The 22645-nt window shown below is 32.2% G+C and overlaps 1 protein-coding gene across 1 annotated transcript in view; it reads left to right on the forward strand.

Annotated features, from left to right (window-relative positions):
- LOC128990453 (potassium voltage-gated channel protein Shaw-like) overlaps positions 1-22645 on the forward strand; it is a 268138-nt gene that overhangs the window by 79131 nt on the left and 166362 nt on the right. The window contains exon 3 of the mRNA XM_054412819.1: positions 2421-2553. Coding sequence (XP_054268794.1) covers positions 2421-2553 — 133 coding nt within the window. The remainder of the gene's footprint in view (positions 1-2420; positions 2554-22645) is intronic.

The raw sequence follows: 22645 nt of genomic DNA on the forward strand, positions 1-22645 counted from the left end.
GAGAAGAAGTGAAAATTGTAATGCTTCTAACGTCAACTAAATCAGTTGATCAGACCAATTTGATTGTTGAGTGTTGCAATTAGTATTTGGTAGGTACAATGTTTCTCTGCATTATTGTTAGTGAAAATGAGAGGTTAAAAACGAAAACATAACCTCTCTGAGAAGTTATGTGTAGCGATTATTAACTAAAAAACTGTCGAAAGTAAAATAGTGTACGCAACTCACGTAAACAGTCTTAACGACACTCTGCAAGGCTCGTGCCTTAAACTTCTACTCATGTCGGTAACACTATATTTACGCGATCGTTGATTACCACGCAGTTTAATTATTTCATTCTTTGTTCACTGTATTTATACTCTGTTTCATAATTATTTGTTCAGTTAATGCTTCGAATACTATTTGGGTCACACACTAACGGCAATTTAGTGCCCTTAAAGCCGATTGCCTGTCTGCGGTGGCCTTATTGCCATCACGGGTTTTGGTATATGTAGCATGTAAATTACAGTCTGTATTTAGCTAAAATTTGTCGAATCTGAATTTGCTATACTTTAGGTTTTATTCTACACGAAATCTGTAACCTTTATATCCAGAATTACTATGCAATTTCCCACTCAACAAGTACTTTATCATTGATAACTAAACACTTTTAACTCAAAACACATTTTTGCTCTAATAGTTGGTAAATGTAGACCTCAAACAATGAAATGTCTTTCATGTTCCTTTTCAAGGTTATTTAAAATGAAAGTACGTACACAACGAATCCCTAGAATTAATAACCAACTATTTGAAACAAAGAAATACAAAAGTCTTACTACAGGTTAGAAATCTCTGTTGCAAATATTAATAATCATTTAATCAAGTCATTATAAGTCTAAAAGTTTCCTCATTTATAAATAAAATTCACTCCATTTCTCCAGACGCTCTATTATCCGACTCGTTGCCCTCTTTGTGTAGCTTTATAGTTGGTGTGAGACATTAATGACGTTTAAACTTCCCAATTAAAACTTCTAATTGTTTAATTAGTTTTGAAGTTGTTGAAAAACAAAATTAAAAAGATAACTGTTTCTTAAATATAAGCTAAATAGTGGAGTTTACGCTTTTGTAATCTTGTTTGTACAACAACATTAATAATTATAGTATATAATGATATAGATAAATTTTAAGCAATCTAAACACATGTCTCAACTGTTTAAGAAGAGTTGAAAGTTTCTTGAAAATACACAAATAATATGTGGTACTGGAAATAGTAAGAGTATTTTAGTTTATTGTTTCATTTAACTTTGATTTCAAACTAATAAAGCAAATTACATCTAAGTGAAAAGAAATAAAATTGGCATTACAAGGTTTATACTTGGCTAAGTTTTCTTTCATTACAAATACAAACAGTCATATGTGCCACAAGTTCGGGTAAGTAAGTTACTGGTTTGCGGGCTTCATTTATTATTTACTTCTGGGGAGCCCCTACACACCTGCAGTGGCATTTTTCACCCAATACTAAGATGTTGCTACCAGTTTAGAAAGAACGCCTTTGATATTAAAATAAAAAAATTTAGTTTCTATATAAATATAAAATGATTTTCTACTTCAGGATTAAGAAATATTAATAAGAAGGGAAAATTGTTTGTTACAAATTTTGTATGTGTTAGAGGAAAATAAAATAGTGAACCAACTGTTTAGAGAGGATTTATCTAAGAAACCAATCGAATAACAACATGAAATCGGCATTTTTACGACTACAACTCAGCTTAACTTAAATAACCTTTTGCTATTTTATCCTACTAATATTATAGATGTGGACGTTTGGATATTTGCGAGTATGTCCCCAAGTAGTGGACCGATTGGGTGGAAACGTTACTGTATTAAAGTCAATACACCACAGATGGACAAAGGCATATTTTTATTTTAAAACTTTACTTGGATTCCACCACTTTGGCTTCCATAGTTGTATGTTTGTTTTATTATTACTGTTACTATCTGTTGTACCCGTGCTTTTCAACGGGAAGAGGACACGAAATAGAAATATTTTGATCATTGCATCTGTTGTATAAGTTAGTTACACATCCTCCAACGCTTTTAGAAACAAAATTCAACCTTTATAGATACATTTATGGCTTTTTAAACTGTAAGTAGTGAAAACCACCATTTTGGTATTGATTAATTTTACATCTTGTGTAGGCAGATATGTAAAATCTTATCAATTTTTCAAATAACATTTTTACATAAATGATCTACTTTCACCTCCCTTTATATATCTCTTTATTTTTGACATTTTAAATTTCTTGAAGCTGCAAAACTACTAAAATGTATTAAATTTAGATAGTCGAGACGTTGATAGTCCTGTGTGTATTTTAATGAAATACATAGTAAAATTTTGTATCCTTTTACCTATGGTTTTCTTCAGTTAATCTATTGTGTTTCAGAACGGGGAAGCTGCACTATCCAACCAATGTTTGCGGTCCTCTGTTTGAGGAGGAATTGGAGTTTTGGGGGTTGGACTCCAATCAAGTGGAGCCTTGTTGTTGGTCTACCTACAGCATACATAGGGATACCCAGGCAAGCCTTTACACTCTGTTTACTTATGGATATGTTTATTTTATCGATCGGTCGTTCTTATATTCTTCACGATATATATGATTATGTTTCCAGTTCACTTTATTGCATTCCACATGTAAGATTGAAAAAACCATAGTTTTGCTGTGATCCGATTATCCTAATAAGTTCCACAACCATAGAATGAGGTGACTGGTGAATAAATTTTAAAGGTTATTTAATAAGTAAATTTTGAAAAATATCTGGCATGCTCTTAATAAAAGTAGTCTTTAAGAATAGACAACATTTTTACTTCACTTCCAATAGACTTACCCACTTAAGATGAAAACTCACTTGAACATATTTGTCCGAAAATCTGAGAAGTTGAATAAATCAAATCAAACTTTTCTTAGCTCAAATGTTTGCAAATCCAACTTAGTTTTAAATTAATAAAACAAAAAACTTGTCAGTTGCGTTGTAAGCTGCAAAGTCTCCTAAGTGAAATACAATTTATACAAATATATATTTTATATGATTGTGATTTATAAAGAGTGTTGACACCAAGGTATGTTTTTTTGTTTGCGAATTTCTAGGTATGACATGCTCGGTATGTATTGTGAATTTCGATACTTACCATTTGTTCCCTGTTACTTACTTGTTTCTTTTATATACAATTTAAAATATAAAGCGATCTATTAATAAAACTTTGTGTTCACTGATTTATAATGATAATTAAAGAGTAAAATAAAAGTAGTGATATTAAAAAAAAACCTTAAGGGGAAAAAATCTAATAAAACAGATTAAATCATTGAACGTAACCAAATATGAAACACAATTAGAGAGTTTTTTTATTTTACAACTGAATAAGTCCACTGTATTCAAAGTTTAAAATATTTTAAAATCCTTAGTTTGATCTAAAATAAAATCAGTAAAAATGTATAATATTTCCACATTTGAAATCGGAAACTAACTATGAAATCAAATCTCAATGTCCGTGAATAATTTTGTAGTTGGAGTTCATAAAAGTTTAAATAAATTTGACGCATTGTTGTTTTTTAAGATGGAAGTAGAGAATGTATTTTGTCTGCTCTGTCATCTCTGACAGAAAATAAAATTACTTTGCAAGCTGCACCTGTTGCTTTCACCAGCTTATTTTATTTAGCGAGTTTACTCAAGAATGTCCAAAAGGTTGGAAGATATTCCTAATCATTTGAGTCTTCTTCACGTATTGCGAAATCCTTTTTATAATAAACAACTTAAAAAAATAAAAATATTATTCAACTTTTTAAAGTATTAAAGTTTTTTATTAATTTTAAATGTGCATATCTTAATTTTCGTATTTTGTGTGAAAACACACCTAAATTATTCCCTACAATATGGCGTCAATGACTAGCCTGAAGTAATGTGTAGAACGGTTTCAGGCTACAACTAGCGTCCTAGAATGTGACGGTGGAACATAAAACATTGCTCATCAAAGATAAAAGTCCATTAACTCCATCATTGATGATCAAATTTTTATGAGCATTGGTGAGGAATGCTAAAGATTCTGAACGTTCATATGAAAGATGTTAATGTGAAAGATTCTGAAATACATATCCGTTTTTAGATTCAGATAAGCCTAAGATCACGACGATTTTAATATCAGAAACAATATCTGAAAAATTTAACAATTGCTTTGAGTATTAAAAAGAAAAAAAAATATATATGAAAAAGTAAAAACCTGTTAAAAGTCAACATTGTCCACTCAACACGATCGCTACCACTCTTTTGATGGTAAATTAAGTATAATACATTGGTATATACAGGGTGTACTATATAAAGTCCCGCACGGGCTTTATATTTTCTAAACGACAACAGATACATCAATAAGATTTGGTACATCAACACCACACCTAAAAAATCTACTTTTTTAAGGAACTATGCATTTTCTGTCATATCATGGGGACGTTCCGCAAGGAGTCAGAAGGAAATCTTAAATAGAAGCATAGGTCAATATGCCCATCAAATGATCTTTTTTAGTAGAATACAATGCCGCAAACCCTACTTCAAAAGGTTGATCATGCTCAAAATAGCAGCCGTTCAAAGATTTCTTGAATCTGCCACTTTGAATCTTTGAACGACTGCCATTTTTTACTCAGGTGTTCTTTTGAGCTTGAATTTACGGCATTTTAATCTACTAGTGAAGACCTTTAATTTGATGTGCATATCGACCTAGGCTTACGTTAACAATTTTATTCCGATTCCTAGGTCTATGCCCCCTGAGGAGTAAGCGTATAATAGCAATGCAAATTAAATGAATCTTTGAACAACTGTCATTTTTGGCTCGGTTGTCCGTTTGAGTTCAAATTTGTGGCATTGAACTCTGCTAGCTAAGCCCTTTAAACTGATGTGCATATTGACCTATGCTCCTGTCAGGCTCTTGAATTAAAACACTACATTTTATGCTGAAGTACAGTTTATTAAGTTGCAAATGGATAACTTTTACATAACTGAATAACGGAATTTAGGTTAGACATCATCAATACTCATTGGAGGTTATAGATCTGAGAGAAAACGGAAGCATAGAAATACAAAATAATACAGTAGCAGTACTACCAAGGCAACTGCCTTAAAAGCAAAGACTTATAAAAATAAACTTAATCTCACTATAAAAATATCAGTTTATAACATTCCTCCCTCCTTAGGAAAAATTCAAAAAATAACAATATCACTTCAAGTTACCTACAAGTTTTGATTTATAGGCTACATTAAATTGAAAACTAACACATCGGAAAACAAAATCAATTTTATACGCTTAGTAACTTAAAAATAGTAACATGAAAATAACTACAACCTTATTTACTTATAAGAAGATGGCGAGAACCTTTTTGGCTTTTTAATTTCTCGTTTAGGTCTACCCGTTGGTGAAGCATTAGGCCTAATTACCAATTCAGGTGGGTTACCTCGGTTGAGAGGTGATTGGTCAGGTGCAGGCGTTAGGTTAGGTGAAGGCGTTAGGTTAGGTGAAGGCGTTAGGTTAGGTGATGATGTTAGGTTAGGTGAAGCCCATTACGGTCAATACGATGTCCTAGGTACACAATAGATTCTTTGGCAAAAGAACATTTCTCAGACTTTACTTTTAGACCGCAACTCTGAAGTAAACCTAACACATTTTCCAATCTAGAGTTGTGCTCAGTTAAGTCTTTACCTGTAACATAAATATCATCCAAAAGAGCACCGACACCCTCCATTGAACATAACAAGTTGTCAATTACTCTTTGAAATTCAGCTGGGGCGCTTTTAATACCATAACATAACCTTGTATATGACATTAAACCCATATGGGTATTGATAGTGGTCAAATGTTGACATTCCTCAGTCAAAAGCAATTGTTGATAAGCATCCTTAAGATCTATCTTAGAAAAATAACATGCACCACTAAACTTAGCATAAATGTGATCAATACGAGGCAAGGGGTACTCAGTACCTTCTAATACAGGGTTGATTGTCAATCGGTAGTCACCACATATTCTGACGGATCCATCGGGTTTTAACACAGGCACTATTGGTGTAGCCCACTGGCTATAGTCAACTTTCTTGAGAATACCAAGGTTAATTAACCTATTTAATTCATTTCCAACTGGTACCTTTAACGCAATAGGTAGAGATCTTGCTTTAAAAAACTTGGGTGTGGACCCTTGAGAAATATTAAGTGTCACTTTGTACTTATTAAAAGTACCTAACTTGTTGTCAAAAACTTCAGGGAAATTCTTGAGAACCGTACTTACACAACTTGGTACATCAGATAGGCTAGAAGTTGTAATTAAAGGTGTAGGCCTAATGAAATCATTTCCCTTTAATTCGCAATCATTCCGCGATGGTTGGATGTTATTGAGGTCAATGTGAACCGTATTGTTACATAACATTCCCAAAGTACGCATGCCATCCCTACCTAATAGGGGTGGTCCACCATTTGGGACAACATAAAAAATTAGCTTATGTGGCACCTCACTAAACTTGGAATCAATGACAAACTTACCAATAGGCTTAATAACATGACCTACATAATCAGTTAGTTGAATGTCACTTTCACACAGTTTTTCAGAGGAACAAAAGTTGTTATAAAACTGCTGAGAAACAACATTGTACATAGATCCAGAGTCAACTTCCATCATCATAGGCTTACCTTGAATTTCAATTGGCACTTTTAAAGGTTGAACATATTTTAAGTCCGAGTCTGGCCTATGTTTAAACTTCACAGAGCTAGGGGGCTCAACTTCAATTTTAAAAAATGTTTCCCCTAAATTAACTTCATCTGCGTCATTAAGATCTTGATCTGCATCTCCGTTCTGCGCTGTGGCATTTTCACTAAGTTTACCGGTACCGTCCATAAACTTGGCTTTAAATTTTGGTAGGCCCTGTTTTTTATTAAACTTTGGCTTACCTTTCTTCTTACACACCGGAGCTAAATGGCCCTTTTCGTTGCAAATGTGACAGATGTAGTCCTTGTAGTTGCAATCAGCGCTGGAATGGTTAGTCCTGCCACAATGGTTACACTTAGGCTTAGGCCTAAAAGAGAACTGGTTATTACCACTAGGCTTACTCATCTTGCTGTATCCATGTTTATACTTGGATAACTGGTTACAATCTGCAGGTTCAGACTTAATAGGCAACAAATTTTTGTCGCTTACCTCCTTGGAGACAGCTAAATTTAACATTTTGTCAAATGTAGTTGTGGTCTTCGAAGCATCCTCCTCGAACAGCCTATCTTGGATTTTGGGGTCTCTAAGGCCCAAAGTTAACACATCACGCATAAGCAGTTCCAATTCTGTATCGAAACCACATTCACCTGCTAGACTCCTTAACCGGGCTGCAAATTCTCTAATGGATTCATTGTGGTCCTGTCGAGCCTGATAGAACTTTCTCCTACTGGCAAAATAGGAATGAATAGGCTTAAAATGAGATTCTAATAATTTGATTAGATCATCATACTTGAGGTCAGAGAACTTCTTAGGTACACTCAAACTTGTGAGTAACCTAAATGTATTATCCGAAATGGAAGTAATAAGCAAAGCCTTTTTCTTTTCTTCATCTTTAATTTCATTGACAATAAAAGAATTCTCTAATTTTGACTTGAAAATAGCGAAATCGCCAGAAGAGTGATCAAAATATAGAGTATGTTGGTTCATCTTGAAACCTTATGGTCTGTTACCTTATTTGACGAATATACGTTCATCGGTGGTTTTGCACACATTTGTCGATCCCATCCTCGTCGCCATTTGTCAGGCTCTTGAATTAAAACACTACATTTTATGCTGAAGTACAGTTTATTAAGTTGCAAATGGATAACTTTTACATGTCTGAATAACGGAATTTAGGTTAGACATCATCAATACTCATTGGAGGTTATAGATCTGAGAGAAAACGGAAGCATAGAAATACAAAATAATACAGTAGCAGTACTACCAAGGCAACTGCCTTAAAAGCAAAGACTTATAAAAATAAACTTAATCTCACTATAAAAATATCAGTTTATAACACTCCTATTTAAGATTTCCTTCTGACTCCTTGCGGGACGTCCCCATGATATGACAGAAAATTCATAGTTCCTTGAAAAAGTAGATTTTTAGGTGTGGTGTTGATGTACCAAATCTTAATTTACCTGTTGTCGTTTAGAAAATATTAAGCCCTTGCGGAACTTTATATACACCCTGTATACCTATGTACAGTAATAATATAGAGGTTTAAAACTTCTCTCTTCTAATTACCAATAATTTAATCGTTACCTGTTTGAAATTTCTTGTATTCTTGTTTACTTATCCAATATATAACTTTAACGTTATAGTTAGTTATTAATGAACGTGACATAGTCATTTATTTATGTTAGTTATAGTTAGTTATAAGTTATTTTTTTTTAGAAATCACGTTAAGCATATTTAACACAAGAAGTAAGGTGTAAAGGTTACACTCAAAGAAACAGATAGAAAAAAAATCAACTGTGATTAGTCTTAACCTATTCATTAATATTCATATTATTATACTGACCGGATTTATTATTTAAATAGGTTTAAATTCAATTAACTGGAAAAAGTACAGTTTGATACGGTTAAATTGGTTGAGTTAACTTTTCTGTTTTCACATGTAAAATACAACATACCAATTCAAAGTTAGCTAGACCAAACTCAATTGAGGCAGTTCGTCCGTGTCAACGTTTTAATAAGAGTGACAATGAAGAATTTGTTCATTAAGGCGACAAGACACAAATGACCGTGCTGTGGATACCTACAGTCTGCGAGCTGACAGCTTGTATATCTCCTGGTGAAATAAAGTAGCTCTATTTGTCTTACCTGACAAGAAGGGTTTTAAACTAAGATAAATAAAGCAGTTTCTTAGAAATTGCAGTCGGCTAGTAGAGATGTACTTTTCAGTCTAAATTACCGTTATGACTATACAACTGAGTTTTAAGGTCAACTTAAGTCTTATAAGACTTGTTTTAAAACTTTGTTGGGTTTTTAACTTGACCGAACTGTACTTGAATGAAAGATGAATGAATAAACGAGCAAATGAATTTAATTAAAGTGTTTTTTTTACAACGAGAGCTCGTCCCGTGGTCGAAATCTCGACCAAAAGTATGTGTTGTGTAAACTTCTCTATTTTCATCCCACGCTGTAAATAAAACATGTGATTGGAATTTCTTCAGTTTGTTTTGTTTTTTGTTTATATTTTGTTGTTATTTCGTCACAAACTTGGTACATGAGGCCCATGTTAACTTTTTAAAATCATTTTCTGTGCTTATTTATGATCTCATTTTAATTTATAAAGGGATTCTGCTCTCTACAGGAAATTATCTTTCATTTGATACCAACCGCGTGTAATTCGGTCCATTAGTATGGTCGCTGGCTGTCATAAGTGTTGAAAAAGTTTTTTAGTATATAAGATGTATGAACGACAATCGAATTTCTCAGTACTAGAAACAACGGTGTCCATGCTGACCACCTATTGCGGCCAGCTTTTCTAAGAAGCACTTAAAAAATAAGTTAATATTAATATTATCAATTATAGTTTGGACTGAAAATTTTTGCGTATTATTTCAATATAAATATGATTAATAAGATCATCTGTTTCATTAGTATTCTAAACATATCATATTTCATCAAATACACATTCATTTATGATTTGACTACAACTTATTTTAATTTTACTGGCTGAAAATGTTTTTGTTTGGATTCGATTTTTTATTAAATGCAATTGTTGCTGAGAAATTACGTTTATAATACCTTGTCAAACATGAGAACCGTGAAAGAATTAATATAATCTATTCTACGAATCATAAAGAAAATATTTAAAGCAAATTGGCAAAATCATTTTTTAGGTTTTTTAACTTTTGTTCCGACATAAGACCTACTATTAAACTTTTTAAGTACTTTAGCAGCAAAACTATTTCACCAGAGTGTATGGGTCAAGTATCGAATATATTAAACCAAACTTTGCTCCCAACTCATTAAAATGTAGGTACTAATTACTCCTATTTATTTAGACAATTTTAAAATGCATGTTTTCTACATTGTTATAACGGTGCAGTGAACTTTACAGCCAGTATTGGGAAATCATTAGTTATGCTTGATAATGCGATGTCCCATGTGATAACGTGTATTAATTAAACTGAATATTCTACGGTTTTCTACTGGTCACCTCTAAATAATTAAAATAACAATTGTTTTAATAACTTGGCTTGTTTGTGCTTCTCGATTAACGAGTCAAATATGAAATTAACCTAATTACTTACTTACTGCCGTGGCTCCAAATATCAGTTGATTCTTCGCCTCGTGTACCAGCCTCTTCCACCCTTCTCTGTCTTCTGCCAAATTGACATTTGCACCCATTGTCCTGATGTCATTAAATACTTGGTCAGTCCATCTCAATCTCGGCCTTCCCAATGGACTTTTACCTCCAGGTGTGGCTCTACAAACTTCACAGTCTTGTTCCTTTCTCTCTTCTGAGCACATGACTCTAATTAACTCAATTAAGCGTTGCTAAACCTTTATAAAATCTATTTTCACATCATTTGTTATTTGGTTTTATGTGGTAAATGTACTTATTTTTCTGTTCAATGTTAATGGTAATATTGTAGAATTTCCCAAATGTTTTTTGCATTTTAAATTTAGGTTTTTTAATTTTAATTTTAGGTTTTTTCACTAACGATACTTACATTTACGATACTTACGATTACATTAACGAGGCAATGAACCATACACACCGTATTGAAAAAGCATTGATCCTGCTGATAATGTGATGTCCCTTGAGACATTGTGTTTATCAATTGATAGAATATAGCAAACGATTACTTTTAATACGCCCGCCTCAGCAAACCTGCAGACCAAGCGAATTTCCATTAGTCTGAATTGATTTTAAATTAAATTTATTTAAATAACATTAGGTTTAACGAGTACCTAGGTTTGCTGATATAGGAAGGCAGAGAGGCTAATACAGTGTGTTTTATAGTAAAATATTATTAGCTCAGTATAAAATAAATAAATTTTCCAAGTTTGATCAAACTACAACATTTAAAAAAAGTCTCCATAAGAATAACATGATATAATTTAAAATTTGCATATTTTGAATTTTTTTGTAACTAATAACCGTACAAAACATTTTGGTATGCTAATTTATTTGTTTTTTAAGCTCCTTAAAATAGTCTAAAGAGAAATTGGGATATTTTGTGTTTTGAGGGTAAAAAATGCGTAAAACCAATTTTTACCCCATACAATTCCCTTGTAAAACCCTGTTTTCATGGTCCGATTATGCTGGTTCGCGAACTCATTCAAGTTTATCCAAACCAAATTTCATCAAAATCGGACAAAAGTTACTCAAGTTATCTTATATTGATTAAAATTAAATTTAAATATTTCGTGTCATTATTTATTTTGAAGGAAACACATCATTGATATTTATTTGCACGTTTTTGAGACTGTTGTTTTTATTAGGCCTACTAGATACAATGAAAAATTCATAAAAAAATATTTCAAAATACTAACTTAGCATTAAATTGTGGTAAATATATACATTAATAGTAAAGGTAGGTTAATATCCATCCATTGTCTTCGGTAATATGATGGTTAATATCATAAATCACAATCACAACAATCACACAAAACTAATATGGTCCGAGGGTGTAGAAAGTTGCTTTAGTCGGTCGAGTATCAGACAAAATTCCTTAATATACAATATCGTTATGAAGTTGTTTTTAAAATTTTTGTTAAAGTAATACTGAAGTCGCTTAGTCATATAATTTTTTTTGTGAAATAGGTCTATTTGTTTCAGAACATAAGAAGCTAATTTTAAGAAGTTATGATATCGGTTTTTCCCGTATTAATGTAAATTAAGTAAAGTGACGTTAAACAATAATTACCTGACTTTTATTCTGACATATATCTACAATTACTTAAAAACAAAAATAAAACATTATCTCTTGCTTTTACCAAACGAATCTTTTCTACCAAAGTTGAGACTAATATTGCTATTCATGGCAAGGAATGAAGTTTGATATTGGAACTTGTGAAAAGAGCATTTCTTTGGAAAGTAAGCCAATACAGTGTATACGGTGTACACAGGACAACCAAACTGTACCACCATTGGTATTTTAGAAACTACTAGATCTTGAGAAAAATTAAATAGGGAACTTCAATAATTTTTTATGGCATTCAAAAATATAAATCCCACTTTTGTCAAAAACGGCCGCCATTTCCTAAAATGGCGGCTAACTCAAATGTGTCCTACAAAGTTCCATGTATTTTATGATGATTTTAGAATTTAGATTCAATATTAAGACAAATTTATCCTTTGCATTTCCTTTCTAAACTTACTCGTTTAGGAGCTATAGGATGTGGAATACAGAAAACAGAAAAAGCCACTTTTCCGGAATGAAACACGCTGTAGCTCCTCAACGAGTAGCTTTATAGGAAAAATGTTACATCTACATTCAAAAACACCATAAAAGGGGTTACAATAAGAAATTATAAAGTTAGCCACTATTTTACAAAATGTTTTAGAAAAATTGGAATTTATATTTTTCAATGTCATAATAAGATAATTGATGTTCCCCGTTTAATGTTTCCTCAAAATCTAATAGTTTCTGAGATACCAATGGTGGCACAGTTAAGTTATGCACCCTGTGTTGATCTATATTTCCGATCATTATTGGTGTGGTGTAGCCTTCAAAAACCTCAAAATTAATCCAATACACTCCGCAATAAAAGAATGTAATAAGGAATACCAGTGTCGTTGGTACCGTGAACCGAAAAAAGACGTGGCTCTTGCGATAATAGCATAGGCTACGTGTAGTTTTATGTACACATATTTATTGTCTAAGAACCCGTAATGTTTAAAAACGTTTAAAGAAAACGGAATATCCAATTTGTTTGATCAGATTTCCCATTCAATAGTGAAATACCCCCACCGCAGCAAACCTGCCGTCCAAGCGAATTTCCATTTGGCTGAATTGATTTTCAATTGATCTATTTAAATAACATTAGGTTTAACGAGTACCTAGGTTTGCTGCTACAAGGAATCTAATAAAGTGTGTGTTTTAAGTAAAATAATTATTGCTTAGTATAAAATGAATATATTTGCCAAGTTTGATTAAAAGAAATCCATAAACAAGCAAACTACAGTCCAACCTCAGTATAACGAATCTGAAGGGACCGAACTGAATATTCGTTATATCAAGGATTTTTTTTTAAACGAGGTTCGCTATATAGAGGTTAGGTTTGCAGGAATTTCGCTAAGTCGAGGTTCAGAACCAGCGTCGGTCAATATAGGTCGGGATTTGACCTCATTAAAATACAATTAAAGTAGCATAGGCTACAATACTTTACAGTACAGTGTTTACATTGTACAGTAGAACCTAAATTATCCGGCATAATAAAGGGGAGGGATCTTGAATATTGCGCAATCATGACAATGGCATTGACCTTGGTACAGGTTAAAAACTGTAAGTTTAAAATCACAGCTTGTTCTAACCATCCTAAAACCTAGCCAAATACTGTATTGCGTAGTCATAAACCATGTAAAGAACAAAACAAAACAGTAGACAGTTTTGTAAGCTACTGCTCGCGATAGGCCGGTAGGCTACTTACAGTACAGTACTGATTTATCACAACAGAGAAATGTCAATAATAATCATTAACTATAGCATTGGTGTTGCTAGTTGAAACAAATCGTATTGAAAACAATAAATTATTAGATAAGTCATTATAAAAGTGTATAATCATAGCCAACTTAAGGATAATAAAAACACTCGTAAAAGGAATGTTAAAATAACGATGTTGCTATTCTTTCTCTTTGGTTTTGTTTTTATATTCTTTCTTAGGTTTCTCTTTATTCAAAAATTGTACAATTCACCATAGTTATCCCATATCGCCCAATCACAGCTTACTAAACATTACGTCATCATCAGTCCTCAGTGAATGAAATCAGTTCTCGTTGCAACATAGCGCGCGCAGCGACAGCAGACAAAAGATGTAAAACGGAGCAGACGAATGTTAGCGCAAGCGATGACGTGACCTTTCCATTTAATTTGATAAAGAAACAGATTTTCCCAAAACAATAATTGGGTGGGGGATTTGTTATATCGAGGGAAAGACGTAGACAATTCGTATGCAGAGGTTAAATTCGCAATGTAGAGGTTCTGACAATGACAAATTCGTTATATTGAGGTGTCTTATTTTTGCCGAAATCACGAAAAATTCGTTAAATCAAGGTCGTTGTTATGGTTTGTTCGTTATGTAGAGGTAAAATATACATTGTGTCTTATGGAGAGTTCTGAGGGATTAAAAAAAATCGTTATATCAAGGTTGGTTAGACTGTACAACATTTTACAATATTCTCCATAAGAATAACATGGGAATTTTTAATTTACCATTTTTTAGTTTTCTCCGTAACCAATAACCGTACAAAAACACTTTGATATACTGAATTGTTTGTTTTTTTAAGCTCTTTAAGAAGGTTTAGAGAAAAATTGGGAAATGTTGTGTTTTGAGGGTCAAAAGTGAGAAAAACCAATTTTTACCCCATAAAACCCTGTTCCCATGGTCCGATCATGCTGGATCGCGAACTCATTTAAGTTTATCCCGCCTTACACCTTCAAACCAAATTTCTTCAAAATCGGATAAAAATTACTCAAGTTATCGTGTTCACGGACATATATATATATATATATATATATATATATATATATATATATACATATATAAAAATTTGAACGAATGGTGTTTTTGGTCTATGGGGACATCAAAATGAAAAAGTAAATCGGTAACGGGCCTAAGTCTTACCATGAGACCTACGGTAATAGCTACTTCCCTAAAGGGAAATTCGCTAAAAGCAAGGCAAGTTCATTAACAACGACTTAAGGTAAGTGATATCCCACGTCAACAAAGTTTTGCAGAAATCGGCTTATGTACATACATTGTGTGTGACGGTCCCTAACTAAGTTTAAGTCAGTTTAGCAAATTTTCACTTGCTAACTAGTTCACTTTGTAGATTGAAGCTAATTAAAGGCACAGTTCAGGTTGAGCTACTTTCCTTGAGTGTTAAAGGTAAAACGTTTTTGCTATATACTGAGACATTTAAATTACACATTGCAAGTACCATGCATGTTTTGACATTATAAAGGAGTCTATTACGTGCTGTCAGAAATAAATGTATTTTACTTTGCACTTCGCTTTGTTCTAAGTCCACTCGATTGATTTAGAATTTAACTGGTCTAGTGGTGAATGCACTGAACGTCTTTTTTAAACCGCTGAGTGCAAATCCCAATAACCGTGCATGAATGGTTTTGGCATTATTTTATGATGAAACCAGTGCAAAAACTTATAATAAATAGCGAAGGTATTATAAGTTGGGGAGCGAGCTGGCGTAGTGGTTAGTGCGTGGGACTTCAGTCCCTGAGGTCCCGAGTTCGATCCCCGCCAAGTCACCAATGGATTTTATCCAAGTGATAATGCCGCAACTCCTCTTTCAATGGACAAATGAATCACTCTGTTCCGAATAATGTTCTACACTGGAAACGATACGATGTTTATTATAGCAAAAACAGTGCTTCAATAAATGTCACTTAAAATTTTAGGCATTGCATGTAGGCTACCCTTTGGGGGTCACTATTATTTTGAGGAGTTAAAGATTGGTCACATACTTATACCAGAAATCCATTCACAGTTTTCATGTAATAATCTTATGTAATACAGTATTAACATATGTGGAATACATAGAATGCCTGCCCAGCGATACAAGACGATATGCGATGTTTAACAGTTTGAGCTAATATTGTTGGCTGGCACTAAACATTACATATTAACCTTATCTGCCGCACTATCATTATACATTATATCAGCGTATAGTACCAGATTCAGGGGTGCCAATCTTCTTATAGCTTGCATTACAGTATATTATTCACGTTCAGCAGAATATTTAGCTTAGGTATGGTCTAGTTATTTTGTATTTATGACGTGCGCAATGCTATACGCTGTCGTTCATAATGTTTTCACTAATTACCAATATATTTAGCATATGATATATTTGTGAAGTATTCGAGAGGAATTACTAAAGTTCTGATTGTTTGAGGTTCAATGAATGATTTGGTCATTAAAGGCATGTTAAAAGTTCGATTCCACGCAGGCTATAATATTGTGCTATAACCAGAAATATATTCCAAATGTCAAAAACTTTGTTTCAGATAGGACAATATGTCTATTCCATAATGTGTTTACCTGTGTTTTGTTAAACCGAAGCTCTAGAAAGTGATCTTAGCTATAAGAGGAGCCCATTAAGTTATAGTAAACGTTTCCAAAATGATTATAGTATATTTTATAAGTACCATTAAATTCAAACACTATCAAACTATAACGCCTTTATTTTGCCGGCCTCAGATAAAACCTTCTGTTTTACATAAAAAAATATAATACAAGTAACAAATCATTTTAATTATTACTAATTAAAAACGAAACCTCAGATAGATTTTTGCCATAAAAATCGTTAAAGTAACCTTACTTGATACATGAACAACTACTATATCCACCCTCCATGTAATAGACTACTCATTTGTAAATAAAAACTACAAAAAAATCTATATTTCCCGGTAATAGATGTTGAAAAAAGGTTGGTTTTCACAACTATATGTTGATGAAACCAATTTGAAAATATTGCCAACAAATTATTTCAAAACATTGCCCTCTTATGAAACGGACAGTTTTTGATATTTTATGACTAGCTTTTCTATTAAAGTCACTTTTAGACAAAAACCAAAGCTTTGCTTGGATGGCTGATAAATAACATTACTTAATTTTAACCCAACCATTAATTAAAGTAACAATCATCGCAACAAATACAATGGACTAAAACGGATAGATTGTACACTTTGGTTTATTGGCAAAAACCGTTGGAGGAATACAATTTCAAATAAAAAAATATACATTTAATGTATAAGGAACATATATGCCACGTGATTAACTATTATAAACTCTTTGAATACGATGTTCACAGAGAAACTAATAATGAAACCATTTTATTCATAATAGTAATCATATTTATTTTATATTACCACAGTAAATTGTATAAACTTTATCTACGGCTAAAGAATGTGCTAATGTTAGTTAACTAAAATGTAAAACCATGCATATGTCAATATCCTACACAAATATGAAGCTTAAAAATTTATCTCTATTTAAATATCTATCGTAAAGGTTGTTTTAAGCAGAAAAAAATACTACACATTTTCAACACAGTTAATAAGGAGATTTAAAAGTAGCAGCCAACTTATATGTTCATTTGCCCTTTTGGTTGGAAGAAGACTTCATTAGGGTGGAGAGTTGATAGAGTTAATTTCCCTACCCTTTCCACTTACGTCTGAGGGTATCATTTACTGTGGACCTGATATCAAGCACTCTTTATAAAGACTATTTTGTACTTTTGGATAGATGAAGTCCTTAAACGACTTACAGTGTATTTAGTTTATATTAACATTAAATAATGTAAAAGTAAAAGGTACTAAACACAGAGTTAGAAATGTGTGGATAACTGTTTGAAATAATTCTTTGAGTCTCGTCTCCTTAAAAAAAAAAAAAAAAAAAAAAAAAAAAAAAAAAAAAAAAAACTGAGCCCTAAATATTTGGTAAACCTTCACATACAGAGTGGCCAGGAAATCTGAAAAATGGTTTTATGGAACAAAATAAAAATAAAATCCAGAATGGATATATCCGCTCTAAAGGGATAGGAAATTTATTTTAACAAACAAATTTATAACATTTGGAGTTTTCCAACCAATCTTTATAATACTTAGTAGATATTGTTTAGCATACAATACCTATATTATTAAAAAAGCTGTACTAATTTTAAATTTACAAATACGAGTAGCTCACGTGAAACATCATGTACATTTTTATTTAGCATTTAAAACGTCCTACGAAAACAAGTTCAGAGAGATTGAATAACAGTTTAAATATATTTTCGTGATAAAGCAAAGAAAAATGAGAGTACCTAGAGTTTTTGGACTTTTAAATAGCTTCATTCTTGATTTCCTTTTTCTACCCACAAAACTGTTTAATGGTGTTTGGTTGAACTTACTAGTAACTAAGAAAATACTAGTATTTTGACCACATGTCGAGTTAATCGTAACACTGGTGCAATATTACATTTTGATGAAAATTATATTTACTCCAAGCACGTTCTATATAGCTGTGATTTCAGCGCCGTATTTGGCTTAGATGATTCCAGCCAATGTTCGTAGACAATTCATCGTAATAAGCCAAGAGGATTTCCGAACGAAAATAAGATATATATTGACGTAAGAATAAAACAATTGCACAATAGGAAAGGGTATAATCATCCGATATGTTTAATAGATTGCAACAAGCTAGAATGATGCAGTATAGTTGACTCCTTGGTTAATGCCAGTGTTGTAAATAACGTGCATGGTTAAGGATTAAATATGTGCCAACAAAATGAGTTACCTCAAATTGGGTAATGACATAACACCGCCAGTTTGGCACAATCTACAGCTAGGCTCAACATTAACTAGGAGGGTAGGTACCACCCTACCCTCTTAATAGTATGAAAGTAGCATAGTTATACTAAGATAAAACATTAATTTTCCTCAAGAAGAATTACTTAATCTTCCATTAAAAGAATGACTTATAACGACTGTTTGTGTTACCTCATATATTTTTTTAAAATATTTACTACGCATAGCAAAATAAGGGGCATAGCAAGCATTTAGGCTTCCTTTAAAACATTCTCTTTACATCAGAGCGTTAACTTCTTTATTATTTATGTCTTTGGGATACGCCTAACTTATAATTTTAAATATAATTATAAAATAAAATATAATAAATATAATAATATAATTTTAAAACAATTTTAAAACGAATGACTGATGTTAGATTTACTTTAGTAGATTTTAGATGTTAATAAGAATACTTTTACCTAAATGAAATACCCAGTAAGATACATACTCTTAAAAAGATTACCTTAAAAGTAAAACACATTCTGAATATTTTATTTTGAAATTCAACCTTATTTGACATGCTCATTGTATACACAGCTAATTGTGTTGTTGGCTTTCAGATCCAACATTGAAAGTATTTCTTTTACGAATTACACACATTTATGTTTATTTTTAACTGCCAAATGTTTGACAACCACTGTACCTACTGTCTGGCTTTATTTCAAATTGAACTTGTAAATAACTTATTGAATAATTCAGAATGTCTGAAGATATTATTTATAACATCAGCACTTTTTCTGCATTTGAATTGAACTTACTTACTTTCCGTGTCCGGAAATCAGACTTCGCTTTTCCAAAAATTAGCTACCGATATGGCTTTGTCATTCGCTTGTAAAATATCATCTAATGTGCAAGACTGGTCTAGGCGTGGACAGATCAGCAGATGGCCAGGATCCTGAACAGCACCACGCACACAAGATGTTTTCTTCGTCTGGTAAGAGACCCCATTTCTGCATGTTTGTCTTGCATTTTGGTACCTCGACCCTGATTCGATTTAGGGTCTTCCACCAGATTACTTGAGAGTGATCCATCCAGGACTCGTGTCCGTGATAAAATAATTATTTGTGTAACTAGTGGTGAAAGTGGCACTTTGCTGCACACGAGAGCAATTTTACGCACTCGCCTGCGGCTCGTGCGGAATGATCTCGAGTGCAGCAAAGGCCATTTTCACTCGTGTTACACATTATATTTTTCCTACAGTCACTATAAAGCATATAAATGATTAGTCTTCCAAACACTATACAACACGTTTTTAGGTTCAGCTGGCAACACAGATGGTGAAAGAAAGATGGTCCCTAGAGAAAGTAGTACCCCCGGTCCGTATCACTCCGCTATTTTTCCTCGGCAAGAAATGTGCTCCGCGTTTTGAGAATATTGTTCTGTATGTTTTTGTAATTTGAAGTGGTTTCTGCGCCTAAATAAATGCTTTAAAGGTATTTTCTTGTTTAATAAGATCGTAGGAATGTTTAAGAACGTTTGAAAGAAAGGTCCAGAGAGTTAAGAAATACCGAAACTATAAACACGAAATGACTGGTTAAATCGTAGTTATAATAGTCAATCAGCTGCTCATAGTATTATTATCTAAGTGTTGCCAACCTATTTCCAAGCGTACACGGATTACGTGCATAATATAACCACGGTGTTTTGTGTTGTTTCGTTAGAATCCTGATGTGCGCCAAAGTATAAACCGTACGACAAAGTATAAACCGTACGGCAAAGTATAAATATGCAGCAATTAGCATCTTTCTGTACTATAAACAGTACAAGGAAGCCAACTTTGTCGGGTGATTGTAGGAAAAAACTCTTTCTGGACCCAAGCCGTCGCTCTGCAGGTTGGTGGCCGTGTAATGGATTTAACTGCCGTGAGTGAATTTTGGGACTTCCGTATCTGTTGTCAAAAACAACCTAATGAAAATATCGATCGATATATTGATTATTTCATTCTATATATCGTTTGCTTAGTTAACTTGTTGGTAAGTTAATTAACGTAACCTAAGTTTGGTTAGATAACCTAACTAACCAAACTTTATATCGAAAGAAATAATCGAAATATCGAATTGCTTTTCATTCGGTTGTTTTTGACAACAGATACGGAAGTGAACCCTGAATTTCTTAAATTTCATACGGTTTAATCAGTCCAAACATTAATAAAGGTACCTTTATATCCTAATAAAATGAAATTCAAGCTTAATATAATTTATTACAAAATTGATAACATTGAGTTAATTGTGACATTATTTGAACCATGATATTTACGCTTAGTGATTTCTGCATAATCACAAATCCATTTAAACGCTTTGTCAGCGATATTCTGTGTTCATCGGGTAAATCGTTGAATTAAATCAGTTTAGTTTTTTAATGTGAGATATAGACTATAAACTAACTCTACATTTAGAAACTGTATTGAGAGAAATCGGATCAAAACAATCTTAAAACTTCTTCTTGAAAAACTTAATAGTTAATCTTGTTTTATTGAGGAAACGAAAAGAGAGTTTCTCTGTTGCTATACGTAGTCTTGAATAATAAAAGGTAAATAGGCTCCAAGATTAAATGAGTACCTTTATCTAAATACCATTACAAAGTTTATATTTTTAGAAAATATTATCAAGACCTGTAAAAGTATACTTTTTAATCATTCAACCCCCTCCAAAGTAAGTCAGTGTATAAAAAACTAAGCCAGATAAAAGTTAATGAATCTCAATTAAATTATTATAATTTAATAACCATCATATTAAAATGTATTCCACGGACTGAATATTGCTTGTAGTAAACTAGGTAAAATCTTCTCAAACTTGGCTTTTGAGGATTCACTCAGTACTAACTTTGCTGCCTGCAGTGGATAACTTAATATTTACTCAGATTTTTTTACTTTAGTAAAAAATAAAAACTCCCCTTGAAAATGCAAGAAATATTACATTATTAAACACTAATGTCTTATCCATTATAATTTGGTATGACTGTCTGGAATCTATATTTATTTCAAAAAGATTTAAAAAAAAAAATTAAAAAAGTACATAAGTTTCAAGATAAAATTTAAATTTTTTGTTAAAGTGGCTACTTTTTTAATGGTCTATCACAAATCAAAAAACATCGTACACATTTTATGAATAAATGTTTAACAACATATTTTTGAAATGTGGATGTCATGTATATTTTTTTAATGTTACATGATTTAGTAAAATAAAAGTTACTCGAATTTTTACCTATTTTTATAACTGTGTAAAAGGGTTAAATGTTTAACTACTTAGTAAAATAATGTAAAACAGTTAACATTAGAAAAGTAAGTATTTTAGTAACTACCATGTGTTCGTTCTAATTAAAAATGACTATGTAGATTACAATTAACTACGATGTGTTTCATCTACTCAATTGACGGCAGGAAATTTAGTGTGACCAACAACGCAAATCAATGTTGTTGCGCTAGATGAGATAAATTGTGTGGATATCACATCTGTAACGTTACAATGCCAACAACGACAAGCCACTGGTAAAATCTATTATCAGATAACTAAATAAATCACTTGCATTGTGAAATATTACTCTGTTTAGTCCTAAAAATTATATATTGACACCATTAATATTTTAGTTTTGTTTATTCTGTACATTACATAATCTTGCGCTATATATGGTGTCTACACAAGTACCCAAAGAAAATAATGATATCAAGTTTATTGAAGTATACGTTAAATAACTGGATACAAACACTAAATACATACGAAAAAATACTTTTCAATTGGAAAAGTTAGTTGAAGATAAATTGTTTATGGATAAGATATGAGATAATGTTATGGTAGGTGGGGGGGGGGGGGGGGGGTTAAAAGGGCACGTAAAGGTTATTAGATTATTAGATCATTAAATAACTTGTAGTAGGATTTGTAATAGGCAATAAGAGAAAAAACTGACTAAAGCTATGTATAAGTTGATGAAATAAATTGTATATTTGTTTATTTAGCTACTAAATATTTTTATTTCAGGGTTTCATAAAAATTATTTATTATTGTAAATAATTGTTTTCACGGATTTTTTCAAACTAAGTTTATGCTAATGCATTTGAGGTTATTTCAATAACTTAATCGTCATCAA

Source organism: Macrosteles quadrilineatus, unplaced genomic scaffold (assembly GCF_028750875.1).
Source record: "Macrosteles quadrilineatus isolate MER2022 unplaced genomic scaffold, UCM_ALF_1.0 Scaffold_3__2_contigs__length_128488019, whole genome shotgun sequence".
Lineage (NCBI taxonomy): Eukaryota > Metazoa > Arthropoda > Insecta > Hemiptera > Cicadellidae > Macrosteles > Macrosteles quadrilineatus.